The sequence below is a fragment of the Schistocerca piceifrons genome, chromosome 7 (genome assembly GCF_021461385.2).
Source record: "Schistocerca piceifrons isolate TAMUIC-IGC-003096 chromosome 7, iqSchPice1.1, whole genome shotgun sequence".
NCBI classification, from domain to species: Eukaryota; Metazoa; Arthropoda; class Insecta; order Orthoptera; family Acrididae; genus Schistocerca; species Schistocerca piceifrons.
The window spans coordinates 77751140-77769300 of record NC_060144.1 but is presented as its reverse complement, the minus strand read 5'-3'; the positions used below and the strand labels follow the sequence as shown (position 1 = coordinate 77769300).

Below are 18161 nucleotides of genomic sequence, written 5' to 3'. Positions count from 1 at the left end.
ATGAGTCACATTTTCGTAGAATTCTTCCTATGAATCTCAACCTGGCGCCTGCTTTTCCCACTATTTGTTTTATGTGATCATTCCACTTCAGATCGCTCCGGATAGTAACTCCTAAGTATTTTACGGTCGTTACCGCTTCCAATGATTTACGACCTATGGCATAATCGTACTGGAATGGATTTCTGCCCCTATGTATGCGCATTATATTACATTTATCTACGTTTAGGGAAAGCTGCCAGCTGTCACACCATGCATTAATCCTCTGCAGGTCTTCCTGGAGTACGTACGAGTCTTCTGATGTTGCTACTTTCTTGTAGACAACCGTGTCATCTGCAAATAGCCTCACGGAGCTACCGATGTTGTCAACTAAGTCATTTATGTATATTGTAAACAATAAAGGTCCTATCACGCTTCCTTGCGGTACTCCCGAAATTACCTCTACATCTGCAGATTTTGAACCGTTAAGAATGACATGTTGTGTTCTTTCTTCTAGGAAATCCTGAATCCAATCACAAACCTGGTCCGATATTCCGTAAGCTCGTATTTTTTTCACTAAACGTAAGTGCTGAACCGTATCAAATGCCTTCCTGAAGTCCAGGAATACGGCATCAATCTGCTCGCCAGTGTCTACGGCACTGTGAATTTCTTGGGCAAATAGGGCGAGCTGAGTTTCACATGATCTCTGTTTGCGGAATCCATGTTGGTTATGATGAAGGAGATTTGTATTATCTAAGAACGTCATAATACGAGAACACAAAACATGTTCCATTATTCTACAACAGATTGACGTAAGCGAAATAGGCCTATAATTATTCGCATCTGATTTATGACCCTTCTTGAAAATGGGAACGACCTGCGCTTTCTTCCAGTCGCTAGGTACTTTACGTTCTTCCAGCGATCTACGATAAATTGCTGATAGAAAGGGGGCAAGTTCTTTAGCATAATCACTGTAGAATCTTAAGGGTATCTCGTCTGGTCCGGATGCTTTTCCGCTACTAAGTGATAGCAGTTGTTTTTCAATTCCGATATCGTTTATTTCAATATTTTCCATTTTGGCGTCCGTGCGACGGCTGAAGTCAGGGACCGTGTTACGATTTTCCGCAGTGAAACAGTTTCGGAACACTGAATTCAGTATTTCTGCCTTTCTTCGGTCGTCCTCTGTTTCGGTGCCATCGTGGTCAACGAGTGACTGAATAGGGGATTTAGATCCGCTTACCGATTTTACATATGACCAAAACTTTTTAGGGTTCTTGTTTAGATTGTTTGCCAATGTTTTATGTTCGAATTCGTTGAATGCTTCTCTCATTGCTCTCTTTACGCTCTTTTTCGCTTCGTTCAGCTTTTCCTTATCAGCTATGATTCGACTACTCTTAAACCTATGATGAAGCTTTCTTTGTTTCCGTAGTACCTTCCGTACATGATTGTTATACCACGGTGGATCTTTCCCCTCGCTTTGGACCTTAGTCGGTACGAACTTATCTAAGGCGTACTGGACGATGTTTCTGAATTTTTTCCATTTTTGTTCCACATCCTCTTCCTCAGAAATGAACGTTTGATGGTGGTCACTCAGATATTCTGCGATTTTTGCCCTATCACTCTTGTTAAGCAAATATATTTTCCTTCCTTTCTTGGCATTTCTTATTACACTTGTAGTCATTGATGCAACCACTGACTTATGATCACTGATACCCTCTTCTACATTCACGGAGTCGAAAAGTTCCGGTCTATTTGTTGCTATGAGGTCTAAAACGTTAGCTTCACGAGTTGGTTCTCTAACTATCTGCTCGAAGTAATTCTCGGACAAGGCAGTCAGGATAATGTCACAAGAGTCTCTGTCCCTGGCTCCAGTTCTGATTGTGTGACTATCCCATTCTATACCTGGTAGATTGAAGTCTCCCCCTATTACAATAGTATGATCACGAAACTTCTTCACGACGTTCTGCAGGTTCTCTCTGAGGCGCTCAACTACTACGGTTGCTGATGCAGGTGGTCTATAGAAGCATCCGACTATCATATCTGACCCACCTTTGATACTTAACTTAACCCAGATTATTTCACATTCGCATTCGCTAATAACTTCACTGGATATTATTGAATTCTTTACTGCTATAAATACTCCTCCACCATTGGCGTTTATCCTATCCTTGCGGTATATATTCCATTCTGTGTCTAGGATTTCGTTACTGTTCACTTCCGGTTTTAACCAACTTTCCGTTCCTAATACTATATGCGCACTATTTCCTTCAATAAGAGATACTAATTCAGGAACCTTGCCCTGGATACTCCTGCAGTTTACCAATATTACGTTAACTTTTCCTGTTTTTGGTCTCTGAGGACGGACGTTCTTTATCAACGATGATAATGTCCTCTCTGGTAAGCCGTCAGGTATTTTATCGTTTCGCCCAAGGGGGGGGTCCCTCTAACCTAAAAAACCCCCGTGTGCACGCCACACGTACTCTGCTACCCTAGTAGCTGCTTCCGGTGTGTAGTGCACGCCTGACCTGTCTAGGGGGGCCCTACAGTTCTCCACCCAATAACGGAGGTCGATGAATTTGCAACCATTATAGTCGCAGAGTCGTCTGAGCCTCTGGTTTAGACCCTCCACACGGCTCCAAACCAGAGGACCGCGATCGACTCTGGGCACTATGCTGCAGATATTAAGCTCAGCTTGCACTCCGCGTGCGATGCTGGTTGTCTTCACCAAATCAGCCAGCCGCCGGAAGGAACCAAGGATGGCCTCAGAACCCAAGCGGCAGGCGTCATTCGTTCCGACATGTGCTACTATCTGCAGCCGGTCACACCCAGTGCGTTCAATAGCTGCCGGAAGGGCCTCCTCCACATTACGGACGAGACCCCCCGGCAAGCACACCGAGTGCACACTGGCATTCTTCCCCGACCTACCCGCTATTTTCCTGAGGGGCTCCATAACCCGCCTAACGTTGGAGCTCCCTATAACTAATAGGCCCGCCCTCTGTGACTGTCGGGACCTTGCCGGAGAATCGGCCACTGGCCCAACAGGCGAGGCATCCTGTGGTGGCTCGGAAACTATGTCATCACCACTAGGAAGCACCCCGTACCTGTTGGAAAGGGGTAAGGCAGCTGCCACGCGGCCAGATCCCACCTTCGCCTTTCGGCCAGGCACGCGCGAGCCCACCACTGTCCGCCATTCACCCTGGAGTGATGGCTGACCGGTAAGATGTTCACTGCCGGAAGACGCAGCGACATCAGGGGTTCCATGTGATTCCAAGGCCACCGAAGTAGGCATAGGTCTCACCACAGTTGCCCCAACGCCACTACGAGCCGACGCCTGCGCCTCGAGCTCGGTGAGCCCAACAGACAAAGCCTCCACCTGCCCCCGAAGAGTGGCCAATTCTCCTTGCGTCCGCTCATAACAACCACAGTCCCTACACATGACTATGTTTACCCTACTCTATACGGTGACAAATTCCCAAGATAATCTTCTGATGAGCTACTCTGATAATCAAGAAACACTCACTGAAATACGAGACGCGAAAACTACGCTAGGTTTTCCCAGAAAAACTATTTAAAAGCTAAGGGCAGCAAATAAGTACAAAAACGCTTTATACAAACAGTACTCGCTGCTGCTGGTGCTCTCGCTCTGGCTGTCTCAAGACAACTGCTGATTCAAGTGACTAGTGGCTAACGGCCGCGAAACAAACAAAAGACGGTTTTAGGGCGCTTTCTGCTCTAAACGATCAAGAAAACACTAAGAAATCTAACACGAAAACTACGTAGTTTTATCAAGAACTGTTAGTTACTATGCAGAGCAGATAAACACAAATAGAATCCCTTCCTTAGTGGAAGGTCGTAAACAAAATGCAAAATAAACGCTTTATACAAACAGTACTCGCTGCTGCTGGTGCTCTCGCTCTGGCTGCAAGTAATCGGTCACTGGAGTCCTTGCCGGCCGCGGTGGTCTCGCGGTTCTAGGCGCGCAGTCCGGAACCGTGCGACTGCTACAGTCGCAGGTTCGAATCCTGCCTCGGGCATGGATGTGTGTGATGTCCTTAGGTTAGTTAGGTTTAAGTAGTTCTAAGTTCTAGGGGACTGATGACCACAGCAGTTGAGTCCCATAGTGCTCAGAGCCATTTGAACCATTGGAGTCCTTCTCGTTGCGCAAAGTGCGCATCCAAAATTATTTGCTATAGCTCAGTCACCGTTTCTGTTAAACTTATTATAGTGTGCATAAATTTCTGTTGCTTTAATACAAGCACGTACGACAATTAGTCGCTTTAGCTAAAATGCTAGTCTCGTGAAATTTGCAAAACTTGTTCCAATACGGTCGCCCTATCACACTGTTCAAAACGACGGCTCCTCTTAGAGTCCAGCTGAACGAGTGTTTCGGTGCATACCACTCTAAACAGCTGTAAAACCCTTGGTTTCATCTATAACAAAATCGTCGAACGCAGAAGTGTTACAAAAAAAATCGACATCGTTGTGGGGAGCTGCTGTGTTTTAAGATGAGAGGGAACGGGGAAGTCTACTATTCGGAGACTTTTTTCGGTTGGAATAAACATGAATAAATGCACGCCAGTCTGTGTGAAAAAACTGTGCAGCAATACCCGTGGTGGCACTGCTGTTCTCGGGAAACAGTATTCAAGAACTATTCCCACAAAAAAGGGTAGCGTTTTCGTGTTTCGTATCAAACTGGCCCTCGGGTTATACGGTTAGGGAAGTCGGGCTTAACTTCCGCATCCGACGGAGGGATCGCTGTACACTTACCACTTTCCCTCACTTCATCAGATGCTGTGACAGGTTTCAAAATGAATCCATGACGTTGGTACAACGTCTGCTGATCAGCATCAAACAGTGCCTCTTGTCGCTGGGAATATACCGCTGCTGACAATTTCTTCCACAATGACGATCGAAGTGGCTGCCTCCATTTTCTCCTACTGCTGTCTGAAACGCTAATATAGGGCTCGAGAGTCATATTTTGAAATGGTGGTCGTGGACACAGGCTACTTCAGGTAATGTTTATTAGTTTGAAATCCAAGTTCATACAACCTTAAGTGCTGAAGGAGCTACAAAAATAAGCAAATAATCACTTCACCACAATTAAAAATTACTCAAAGTTCCAGATTCGTTGAAGCTGTTTCAAACTCGGTTGTCCAGTTAGTTCGACCCTCCAATAAAATGATGAAGTCCTAATATTATATAATTAGTAAAAGTAAAGTACAGTGTGCCAGGTGCCCGCGGAATATACCCAAATCGCCACTGCACGCTACGCTGAAGTCCACTGAAAATTTCACTCGTCATGCAGACTAGATGCCATCTACAACAGCGTTCTGAATCGATCGCACAGAGACCCTCGTTCCCAGTCGACACAGCTTGGAAGTACGCCAACCTGAGGCACTCCCCAGCCATGATCAACAGGGTACAAAATCTACCACTAAACCAACCTTCCCTACAGGAAGAACTTGATAAATTACTGTATATAGCACAACAAAATGGTTCTAGTCCAGATATAGTAAAGCAGCTATACAAAAGAAAAACTACACCTACGCAACCAGTAATTCACAAGGACATAAAATTATATAATTATGCACAGAAACATAAAAAAGATTAAACCAACATACATTCCTGCAACTAGTATACACAAACTCAGACATATACGAAATCGAATGCAAGGATTGTAACAAATTTTAGATGGACAGAGAGCGCAACTTCAGTATAACATGTCAAGAGCATACGAGAATTTGCGAAGACATACCGTCTACATTCCTCAACCACTTAAAGAACGCTAACATCAATATAATCTAAAATATCTACAAACTAAATTTAATGAGATACAGAGCTTCCTGGTATATCAAAATGCTCAGTTTCTGAAACCTTTAACTGCATGACTGTGTGTTACTTCTCCAGCTAGTATTACAGGAGATACACCTTGACAACTGAATCGCACTTTGTAAGTAACGCAAACAAAAAGACAATTTCCTAATTCTAGTTAAATGCCTACATCTAAATGTAGTAGCTTAGAAATTATTTTTCGTACTCGTAATACTGCTGTGTGTGTCCGTCTGTGTGATAGTATACTGTAATTAGTAAAGTCTTTCGTTCTGCCAGGTAATACGTAGTTGGACAATAACGGTCCTTATGTATTCTGGTAGCTAATACTGTGTGCTATGCTATGACACTTCACAAGGTCTTGTGTGGCAGTGTGTTAATTTTCATACAATTATTGCATTTATTTCAGTCGCTTTCTTCATAACTAGGTTCTAATAGATCAAATACTGGCTAAATGAAGAAATGTATGCCAAGGGGCAGAAACTTCATGTAATACTTGTATTTGCTGTTGGCCAATTTCAGTCTCATCGTCATTATCAAGCATTTGCATCTAAGTCAACATTAGCACTCCGTCTTCAGGCCACTAGTGGCCACCGGGATCATGCGACCGCCGTGTCATCCTCAGAGGGGGATGCAGATAGGAGGGGCATGGTCAGCACACCACTCTCCCGGTCGTTATGATGGTATTCTTGACCGAAGCCGCTTCTATTCGGTCGAGTAGCTCCTCAATTGGCATCAAGGGGCTGAGAGCACCCCGAAAAATGGCAAGAGAGCATGGCAGCGGGATGGTCACCCATCCAAGTGCCAGCAACGCGCAACAGCGCTTAACTTTGGTGATCTCCCGGGAACCGGTGTATCCACTGCGGCAAGTCCGTTGCCGCATCTAAGTCAACATACAGCTTCTTTTGTAAAGCACACATGAAGGCAGAAAATAAAACATGGTGAAGAATGTCGAGGTATGTTACAGCCAACGTTGTCGGACCTATTTATTATGGGGACATGATCAGTGTCAATGAGTATGAATTAACACTGATTATGACTGCGTTATAAAGGGACTCGACTGCGATGGCTGGAGCTCATAAATAGCTTGATATACTGGCTTCTCATGGCATTCTTGCTGTCAAAGTCCACAGACTGTCCTCGACTAATTTTTTTTTCAACAGTTACTGTTCCAACTGTGTTATATCAAGTGTGTAATGGGTTACAAAGGACAAGCGAAGTACAGTGAAGCGTCTTAACTGAAGTTTCTTACTGCAGAAGAACTAAACCTATGTTGAAAATTGGACGTACGAGAAGACAGTCACGTTGGAAAAAGTTGAAGAAATTCACGAATCACTTTACAGTAGTCTATAATGAGAGGCCACAACAGAAAATTAAAAGCTATATATAAGTAAGATACCGAGGCAATTTAAAAAATGATGTGTTTTGAAACTGTCGTTTTCTAATAACATGGTGATGCTGGTTGTAGTCTTGTTTGTTGTTGTATTTTGCTTAATTCTGTTGCTACACATTTCATAGAGAATGGACGGTGGCAGTGAACAGATGAAAAGCAGAGGTGGAAAGAAAGGAGACCACACTTCTACAGCATTTATTAAATTATTTCAGTTGGTTGGTAACCGTAACCTACTTGGTGTGCATCGCTTGCTAAATATTTCATGACCTCACAAGACAAAAAATTAGTCACTGCTAAAGTAATCATTACAAGCATCATTTAATACTTTGTAGTTCCGCCCCAGGACTTGATAACTGCCTGGGTTCGGATAGGAAGTGACTCCACAATGTTTTGCAGGTATGCTGCATCCAGGTTACGGCACTCGCTTAGAATTTGATCGCGTAATTCCTCGAAACTGCGGGAATGCTGATGTCCGCGTTTTAGCTGGTGTTCCAGTATGTCCCACTTATTTTCTGTGGTGCCCAAGCCAGATTATTTTTCCGCACAACCGAGATGTAATAGGGTGGGGGAGTGTTCACAATATGAAGCAAATGTTGTTACAGCCTGACGAACTTTGGTGTTGTTGTCTTCATGCACCGATGTGAGCACTGGGACGTCGTGTTTCGTGGCTCCGTGTGTAGACACGATGAACGGTCCACTGCGAAGCAGCAACAGATCCAACAGCTTCACACAACGTACGTGCGTGGGCACGGCCAAGCAGACAAGCCCCTTTTGCCACTCTATCAGGTCCTTACATTTATGCATGTTTACATACAATGTCCGCTTAAAACATAAATTGCCCCACTGGTCGCTACTGCCTTGTAATCGTGTAGAGGCAGTGCGCGTGCGGTTTTAGCGCGTGACCCGACCGCTGAGCCACGTGTGAAGGCTCAACGCATCATGTGTGTGCGCACCGGAACGACTAATTTTTTTTCCAGGGAGCTTACCATTTCAGAGTCCCTTCTCTCATGTTCATGTTTACGTTAAATGAGGCTTCATTTTTTATGGTTCCAGCAATATCCATGGGGATTCCGCAACCTGCTGAACTGGATCGTTAACGAATACCCAGGTTATCCAATCTTTGTGACAGAAAACGGCCTGGGAAATAATGGTGGTCTCAATGACACCGACAGAATCAATTACTTTACGGTAAGTTCCTTACTTTCTGTCACAGTTAACATTAGCAGTTTACCTCCGTAAAATGAACCTTTTAAATATGTTGTATCTACATTACAGTCTTACTTAACGGCTCTTCTACAAGCTGTTCACATAGACGGCGTTCCAGTAATCGGCTACACTGCATGGAGTCTTATGGACAACCTGGAATGGAACGAGGGATTCACGTGAGTGCTTATGCATTCTTTTTTTCCCTTTGCATTTGCTCATAATGGAAATTGGGAGAAAGCAGTAGCGTTTTTGCCATCTTAAGAATCTCTTCTTCGGCAATAGGCAATGACTGAGTTACCACAGGCACTGCCGAAACTGTTGTCCTAGGTCTTCTACAGAACTTTCTCTCTGGTCAGCGGTACATACTTCTGAGTGTGAATGATAATAACCAAAAACGATCATGTGATTTACACTTTCTCCACAGTATATAATTCTTCTGGTCACATGGTTCGTGAACAACAGGAGTACTACCATAATACCTATAACTTCGACAGTAAATATCAGTCAGGATCCTAAAAAATTACAATAAATTCTTGCATTTATCAAACTGACAGACAACTTCAAACAAGCCACGAAACACATTAAATATTCTTCTTCACACTGTGATTTAGCAAAATGTTTGATATTGCTGAGTTCCACATATTATTTACGGAAACGCAGTAGTTACATTTCTTACACAGTTCACTTATAAACTCTACAGATGCCTGAGAGAGAACGTCGAGTCGTTTGTTGTTTCAGAAAAATACTCATAAACAAGATTGCTCTAAGGGCTGGCCCAGGGCACATTCATGAGTTCTCTGTTTTGTTTTTGTGTATTAGACTATATTAGATTAGTTTTTCGTTCCATAGATCCGTGCTGAGGAGATCCTCGTGGATGTGGAACATGTCATTTTTTTAAGCCGAAATAACAATACTAATAGTATGAATATACACAATACATCATTTGTTTCTATTAAAAAATTCGTCAATGGGGTAGAAGGATTTGGCCACTAGTAAGTCTTTCAGGCTCCTTTTAAACTGATCTTTATTTGTAACTAAATTTTTTATGTTCGCTGGAAAATTATTGAAGATGAGTGTTCCTGAGTAGTGGACCCCTTTTTGAACTAAAGTAGGTGCTTTTAAGTCCTTGTGCAGATCATTTTTGTTCCTGGTATTGTATGTATGAACTGAGCTGTTTGTTGTAAAAAGAGATATATTATTTAGGACAAATTTCATTAAGGAGTAAACATACTGAGAGGTAGTAGTTAGTATACCCAGTTCTTTGAAGAGGTTTCTACAGGATGTCCGTGAATTTACTCCACAAATAACACGTATTACACGCTTTTGGACTCTGAAAACTTTTGTTTGACTTGAAGAGTTACCCCAAAATATTATACCATATGACATTATGGAATGAAAATAAGCAAAGTTTGGAAGCTTTTTCATTCTTATGTCGCCTATGTCTGCTAACACTCGAACTGCAAATACAGATTTGTTAAGGCGTTTGTGCAGTTCTGTGGTGTGCTCCTCCCAACTGAATTTATTATCAAGTTGTAATCCCAGGAATTTAAGACTGTCAGCCTCTTCTATCTGCTCTTCTATTAATCTCATGTGTTATCTTACGTGTTTGATTTCTTGTAAATATGATTTGTACATTGAACTGTAGCTGAATTCCTGCCGTAAGAAGATCGCTTATTCTCTACCGTTAACGAATTATCTGCGATAAAATCAAGAGAGTCAAATCCCGGATTTCAAAGTACCCCTAAAACTCATGGGAGATGCTTACACATAAACGAATGTTGAACATTGAATGTTTTCACTAAGCTGTTCCATCCATACTCCTCGATAATAAGAAATAATAATATTAAAGACGGCTTTGAATAGTCAAGAATGGACTGCCACAACATGCAAGATGTTCCTCTATTGCCTACATACAATTAAACAATTTTATAAAATATTTCCGTATTCAATAACACTAAACCAGTCTAATTATTAGTCCTGCTACGTCTCTGTACCTCTGATGTACAGAGTGATTATAATTACACTTCCAAAACTCTGTAGAAATAACACCACTGGTCAGAATAACGTCAAAATGCAACTGAATATTATCGGAGAAGGGGAAAAAGTATGACACAAGAAAAAAATAGTGTGGAAATTGATCAATAGATGGCGCTATGTGTGTCACAATACGTAAATTAAAGCACCTGTCATGCGCACGACCCATTGAAGTTGGTATAAACAGGCTGGGTACATGGCTGTTCCTCCTTTCGTGTCTACGACGTTCGCCATGACTGTCTCAATGCAGGATCGCGCTCTGCTTGTAAAGCTGTATTACAAGAATGATGACTGTGGACAGGTCGCTCTGCAAAAGTTCCGGACACCGAAGGGTTTGAAAAAAGCCGTTGGTCCAATGACTGCCGTGGGTCTGGAGAAAATGATTCGGAAATTCGAAATGACGGGTTCTTTTGGTGTGCTACATGGTAGAGAGAGGAAACGAACAGATTCGACGCCAGTGGAAGCAGTGGCCACAGCAGTGCAGAAGGGGACGAGTGGCGGCGTGCAAACGTGCAGTGCACGGAGAACTGCCCGAACATTGGACATACCCGTGAGCACGGTGTGTAAAATCCTACGAAACATCCTTCTTTGTATCCATTCAAAATTACCTATGTGCACGAGTTGCTTTCTGTTGACCTGCCAGCAAGAGAGACATTTGCTTTAGAATTTCTTGCTCGCATGGAAGTGGATAATGACTGACTGTGGAAGTTTTTGTGGCAGACGAAACCCTCTTCCATCTGACAGGATATGTCAATACCCAGAATTGACGAGTATGGGCAACAGAAAATCTACACGCAAATCAACCAGTGCCACTTCATCCTGAAAAAGTCACTGTGTGGTGCGGGTTTCCGGCATCATTTATCATAGGGCCATATTTTTTCGAAGAGACGGTTGCATCTAGTTCTGTTACCTATAACGTCACTGGTAAGGGCTAGGAGCGCCTTTTGCGCAACCACGTCATTCCAGCTCTCCAACAGCGTGTATGGGATCATTTTTATGTACCGGCCGGTGTTGCCGAGCGGTTCTAGGCGCTTCAGTCTGGAACCGAGCGACCGCTACGGTCGCAGGTTCGAATCCTGCCTCGGGCATGAATGTGTGTGATGTCCTTAGTTAGGTTTAACTAGTTCTAAGTTCTAGGGGATTGATGACCTCAGATGTTAAGTCCCATAGTGCTCAGAGCCATTTGAACCATTTTTATGCAAGATGGCGCACCTTCGCACATTGCAGATCCAGTTAAGCAGCTACTGAAGCGCCGTTTCGGAAATTCTAGAATTATCAGCCGCCATTTCCCTACAGCCTGGCCGTCCCGGTCATCTGATCTTAATCCGTTTGACTTCTGGCTGTGGAGCTATCTGAAAGATGTTATGTTCAGTGTTCCGACTGCAAACATAGCTGCATTGAAGGCACGCATTACGCAACACATTCTGAACATGACCCGGGATACACTTCGATCAGTTTGTGGAACATGCTGTTTCTCGATTTCGACTTGTTGCAGAAAAGGGTGGACAGCATGTTGAACACGTTTTGCGCCAGTCACACGAAAATTATTAATCGGATTTGATTTTGACTGATGATTTTTATGAGGTTGTTGGCCTCAGGGCAATTGAAAACCGGTGTGAGTGATACTTTTTATGCGGGTTTTGTCCTCAGGACAATTAAAAACCGATTTTTCCCATCCGATGTGATATGACCGTGCCGTTGTGGATGGGCTTACGTAACTAACAGTAGCACATCTGTACCCCGATGCACACTGGGTAGTACAGGTTGTTTAACGTCAAACATACACCTTAGCATCGTTGTATGATTCATTTGTCATTTGCAGTCGACCACTATTGAATTATGATGCTTACAGCGCCATTTATTGGTACATTTTGTAAATATTTATTTTTGTTCTGCCATACGTTTTCCCCTTTCTCCAATAATATTCCGATGCAATTTGACGTCATTCTGACCAGTGGTATTATTTTTCCGGCGGTCCGAAAGTTTAACTTTAATTATAATCACCCTGTGCTATAAATAGTTACACTACAAAGTCGAGTTAGTAATAAATGCTTGCATAAAATATCTCAGTAACTTTCTCTTGTAAGATCATCATTTTCTTTTGCATGTTCGGTTAGGGCAGAACTGAGTAGTTATTTCCCACACCCGCTGATTTCTTCAAATGCATCTTAATCCATGGTTCTCAATACGTATACCCTCTTATGACATATCTATCGTCATTCAATAATTAGAACCCAAGACCTGGCATATACAGGACCTCATCTGCACCTGTGCATACACGATACAATCAACAGCACCTCGACGCCTACTACTGGGCATTAATGTGGACTGTGTCCACCCTGAGTCTTTATTTCGGTTTGAACTTGTAAGCTACCGCTTCTGTTTTGTTCTTTTCTGCTGAGGGGTAAGCCTGCGAGCCGAACGTATAAGTGAAAAATTTTGCACAGCGGATTTTATAACGCTAGTTTGTCGCCCTGACGCTCTCCAGAAGGGTAAGCTTATCCTTTGCTCTATATGTGACATCAGCTAGTCGTAGGCAAATCTGGTTTGTTTCTAACCATATCCTCAGTATATGCTAGAATGTTCAGACGTGCTGACCTACAAACACTGCCTCCACCAGGTGGTTGCAAACATGAAATACACGTATAAGGAGATAATAAAATGACCAAGGAAAGTTCTAGCTATGAAATGATACACTCAACAGTGTTAAGTTCTTTGCTCTTCTGCAATTTACTCTATACAAGATTACACAGTACGAGCAACATTTTAGTTCTGCCTATTCACATTTGGTAATCGTTCTGTCTGTCACTGTTCTGTGATATATTCGCGGTCATTAATTCAAGCGCGGAATACTGACATCAGCTATGGCAATTGCAATTATATTTAGAACTACACTTCCGACTAGCAACGTGAAGCCTCAGTATAGAACGAAAAAGAAGACACGTGATCAGCAATTTACTTTACTTCCCTAACCGCCGTTGTGAATGCACGACCACTACAGTGATCTAACGCTTATCGCTGCAAAGGTTCTCGCCTCAGCGAGGTAACATTAATTCTGCCTCACCAAAAGTTCCGTAGGCACCTCCGCGGCTGCCGTGGAACACCAGACGATCCCCAGGCTCTCGCTACAAGTACTCTGTCCTAAGCAACGAGGTCGCACACCTCGCCAGGACCAACCTCTCTCCTCGACGCCCCAGGAACAAGAGCTTCTCAGTCGCTATGCTTTTTCGTAGCTCCTGTTCTTTTTTCTTCCCCCTTTTAATGTGCGTGGCCAATCATGGAAGGCGTTCGTTTCCAAGCGCCGACCAATCTCATTTTTGCAATCGACCGAAGCTTCTAGAAACCTCCAGACTGTTCCAGAAGCTTCCGCTCCGGCCTGTGGGAAAACCACCTACACGCCGCCACGCGTTTTGTGAGCGAGCCCTTGTGTCTTCTCCTTGTCCTCGGCCACGTGGCTCCCGCTAAGCCGCGGTCCACCCATCTGGGGTTTCCAGGAGCTTACGGGCGTTGTTGTCTTCAGCTCTCAGACCTGCCTGCCTATAGTCTGTCTGTAAACTCAAGAGCGAGCAGCGCTTTTGGTGGGGGAAGTGGCCTTTCCCGGAAGAACCCTGCCACTGGCCTACAGGGCAACCCAAAATCAGTTGCCCGTTACCTATCTAGCGGTGTAGTTCGCCGTGCAGTGATATACGTCGTTTCTGTTCGTGGGATCTTAGTTGCCAATCTCAGTCAGTTGACTTTGTGTACTCACTGATATACTTCAGTATCCGGAGGTGATGGATAATCGCCCTGCATTGACGGAACATGCGCAGAATACGAAGGAGATATTTGCGCAGAACGAGCGTTCGATCGTCTCTAACGTTATTACAGCTTGTGTTAAGGAGGCTACACAAAAAGAACTGTTGGCTAATATTACCAGTCCCAATCAAAGGGCTGCAGTTTATGGAAACGTCAGCCTCGCCAAAATAATAAGGAAGGAACGCGAAAACAAGGCGCATGGTTTACTGGAATCGCCGCGAAGGGAAACTAATAATTTAGGGAGGAAACCCGTCGTTATAGACACTTTCACAAAATCGGTCATTCGACAAACGATGGAAGACTTTTACATAAACCAAAAAATAATGCCCACATTACGGAAATTACTCGCTGGCGTGAAACAAAAAATACATTTTCGTTGCAGAAAGATGTTTTACACAAGACATTGCGTGAAATGGGATTTACTGGAAATACTTTTCAGACATGTTTACGAAGATAATCACAAAAAAAGCAGTGCGAATCGAACTAATACAACACACGTAATTATAAATTTATGGTTACTTTTTAAACACTCTTCGTGTTGCAAGAATTGTTAAGTTTTAATGCAGCCCTTCAATGATAACTTCTACCTTTTAGTGGAAACACAAAGTAAGAACAAGCCTTAAATTGTACAGACTGACTGCACTATATCTGGTTCGTCTTACGAATAGAGGAACATACATTCATATGAATAGGCCTTCGGTTCTATGTTTGTAGTAGAATCCTGACTTCTGTTCTTATGTTAATATCATTTACTCTATAATGTTTTGTTTCGAAGTAGCTATCGTCTTTTGTTTTTTTATACTCTTAACGCATTTGTCTAAAAATAAAGGCAGACGGGACGTATCTGTACACGGTGTCGTCACAGATTTAAAGCGCGCGCCGCGGCAGGGTTTGTACTACGTTGTGAAACTGCCTGTAGAAGCGCCCTGTGACGTAGCAGGGTAGGCAGCTTGTGTCTTTCCCGTTCTCCTGCCAGCCTCCCGTCTCCGTCCGCTTTACTATCGCCCAACGTGCAGACATTCTGCTACAAATTAAAATACCTAGCCGATGTCAGTATCGTTTATGGTTTCCTGTCTCGATGTTTATACCATTAAAGGGTCTTCTTTCCGGAGTGGTAGTTGTAATGTGGCTCAAAATGATGCCACCTTACAAATTCAGCGCAGGGACACATTCAACGAGATGTCTGATGTGTGTGGAGGGATGGCAGAGCATTCTCCTCTAGAGCCAAAACCAGAAAATGTATTCGTGTTGGATGCAAAGTCTCGAACGACGTTCTAACGTATCCCAAAGGTGCTGAATTCGGTTCAAGTCGGGACTCTAAGCGGACCAGTCTGTTTTAGGGATGTTACTGACATTAACTCAGTGACTTACAGATGCTGTTTTATGACAGGGTTGGTTATAGTGCTGATACAGCCATCGTCTCGGAATTTTTTCTACGGCATTTATCGATTTTTTTAAGCGCAATAAGGCTCCCCCATACTGTAACACTACGTCCGCTCCCATTACCTGTTGGCACTATGTACGATGGCGGGTATCGCTTTCCACGAATTCACCAAAAAAATCCTCCAACCGAGGGACACAGCTTACAGCGTGATTCTTCACTCCGAATCACTTGATTCGAGTCACGCACTGACCGGTAGCGTTACTCTGTATACCACTTCAGGCGTCTCATAACACTGACTACAGAGACACGTGGCATATGAGCAGTTGTTCAACCATTATAATCAACTTTCTTCAACTTTCTAAACTCATTGTGCTAGTTGGACAGCTGGCAGCACATCTGTACTCACGAATGATTCTTCCAAGCTGATTCCATTCGATTTCTTTACAGCCACCCTGCGGAGTGGTTGTTCCTTCCACATTCCACTTCACTGTCATATCATCAATAGTCCAGCTTCAGAGGGCTTGAAACGTCCCCAATGGATTTGTTACTCTGGTGACACCCAGTGACTAGTTTATGTTCTGGGTCACTGAGGTGGTCTGACGGACCAGTTCGCCTGTAACTATTTCTCTACCAACAATGCAACACTTCCCGGCTCCTTATATGAGGGCGGCTCCCCCTCTCATGGCATCTAGCGGTCAATGTCATATTTCATAGGGTTGTCTGGATACTTGTGATCAGCTATTGTAACTATAAATCCTTAACTATAAATCCTTTTGCATACTTATCTATTTCACGAACAGGCGCGTGGAAGGGACTACATAATAACTTGCGTCTGATACAAACACGCTTCGTTTTAGACGCAACCAGAGCTCTCTGCGTTATCATCAGTTTAATTTTGTTATCACCATACCACAGATGAATTGTTGTTATCTGGAAACGAACAAGGACAAAGAACGAAATAGCAGCCGATTTTGGACGAATGCGTAAAAGCAGTATTACGAAATGCGAATAGAACACTTAAGTTTGCTGGAAGGATCCAATCAAAATCCAGTTCATCTATAAATGAATTCGTTAGTGAGAGCAGTTCTACATTTTGGAAGCAGCGTTTTGAACTCGTTATCAAGCACGTAGGACGACAGACATCGAGCGACCTGAGACGCGCCTTTAGGATCGTAACAAGTCTGTACAGTTCATTTGAAAACGTGACAGAGATGCTCAGGGAACTTAAATGGGGACTTTGGAGAAAAGTCGACTTACTTCTGACGAAAACTTGTTGGGTAACTGTAGAGACCAGGTACTGCAGGAAGCCTGTGCGAGTATTATGCTGGCCGGCCGGTGTGGCCGTGCGGTTCTGGGCGCTTCAGTCTGGAAGCGCGTGACCGCTACGGTCGCAGGTTCGAATCCTGCCTCGGGCAAGGATGTGTGTGATGTTCTTAGGTTAGTTAAGTTTAAGTAGTTCCGAGTTCTAGGGGACTGATGACCACAGATGTTAAGGCCCATAGTTCTCAGAGCCATTTGAACCATTTAGTATTATGCTGCCAGTATGGTATATTTCACGTAGTAATGAGGAGAATTCGGTAAAGAGAGATAAAGAGGGGCGTAGGCAGACATGTTTCCCTCGCCCAATACACGAATGGAGTAGGAAAGAAAACCACTAATACTGATTCAAAGTACCCTCCACTCTGCAATGTGCCGCTGCTTGCGGAGTGTAGGCCTATGTATAATCATACGTATAGAGAAACAAATATCGGCGTTACACTATCGAGATTCCCCTTACACCTACCATTTTCTGTTTCTTTTGTCCCCTGCCAAGGTTGCATTTCCTTTCGTTGTTTCTTCAACTGCTGTTTCTCTGTTATTTCTCACTCTTCCTCCTTCTGGTTAACAAATTTGTGATAAGTGACATTTTGCAACATCAGGATTCATTTGTATGGATTACATTTTCCTTTCATTTTTTCGTTTATTTCAGCTGATTTTGCTCGTATTTCTGACGACGACACACTGGCTTTGTCGTCTTACGACAGATTTTAAACAGAACCGAAAATGGTCCATGCTGACCGAAATCCATAGTGTAAGGAGAAAAAATGTCTGATCATAAACTGGAATGGACGAAACTAATTATAGACGTCATGGGTCTCCGTTTTTATTTGTGACTTGTCGCAGTTTGTGCTTACTAATTTTATCTCTTTCCAGAGTGAAATACGGCCTGTATCAGGTGGATTTCGACAGCCCGAACAGAACGAGGACGCCGAAGGCTTCTGCAGGTGTCATATCGCAGATCTACGAGAGCAGGGAGGTGCCTCAGGAATACTTCCGCTACAGTCTTGTCTGAACTTTTTGCTACCACTTTACGTGACTGTCTGTAATGGTGAAATAAATGACTCTGGCTAACACTGTTAATCATTTAAATACGTTCTTTGAATACTAATAAACATTAGCATATATCACAGACGATTTTTATTCAGATTTTCATGTTCCTTTGTAACGTTTGCATCATCCGTATTACAAATTATGACAAAAACATATGATCTGATAACTCGTGAA

At 43.3% G+C, this 18161-nt stretch overlaps 1 protein-coding gene across 1 annotated transcript in view; it reads left to right on the top strand.

Moving 5' to 3' along the window:
- LOC124805439 (myrosinase 1-like) overlaps positions 1–17949 on the top strand; it is a 57562-nt gene extending 39613 nt beyond the window's left edge. Inside the window, exons 9-11 of the mRNA XM_047266000.1 lie at positions 8252–8386; positions 8474–8580; positions 17811–17949. Coding sequence (XP_047121956.1) covers positions 8252–8386; positions 8474–8580; positions 17811–17949 — 381 coding nt within the window. The remainder of the gene's footprint in view (positions 1–8251; positions 8387–8473; positions 8581–17810) is intronic.
- Positions 17950–18161: the final 212 nt, after the last annotated feature.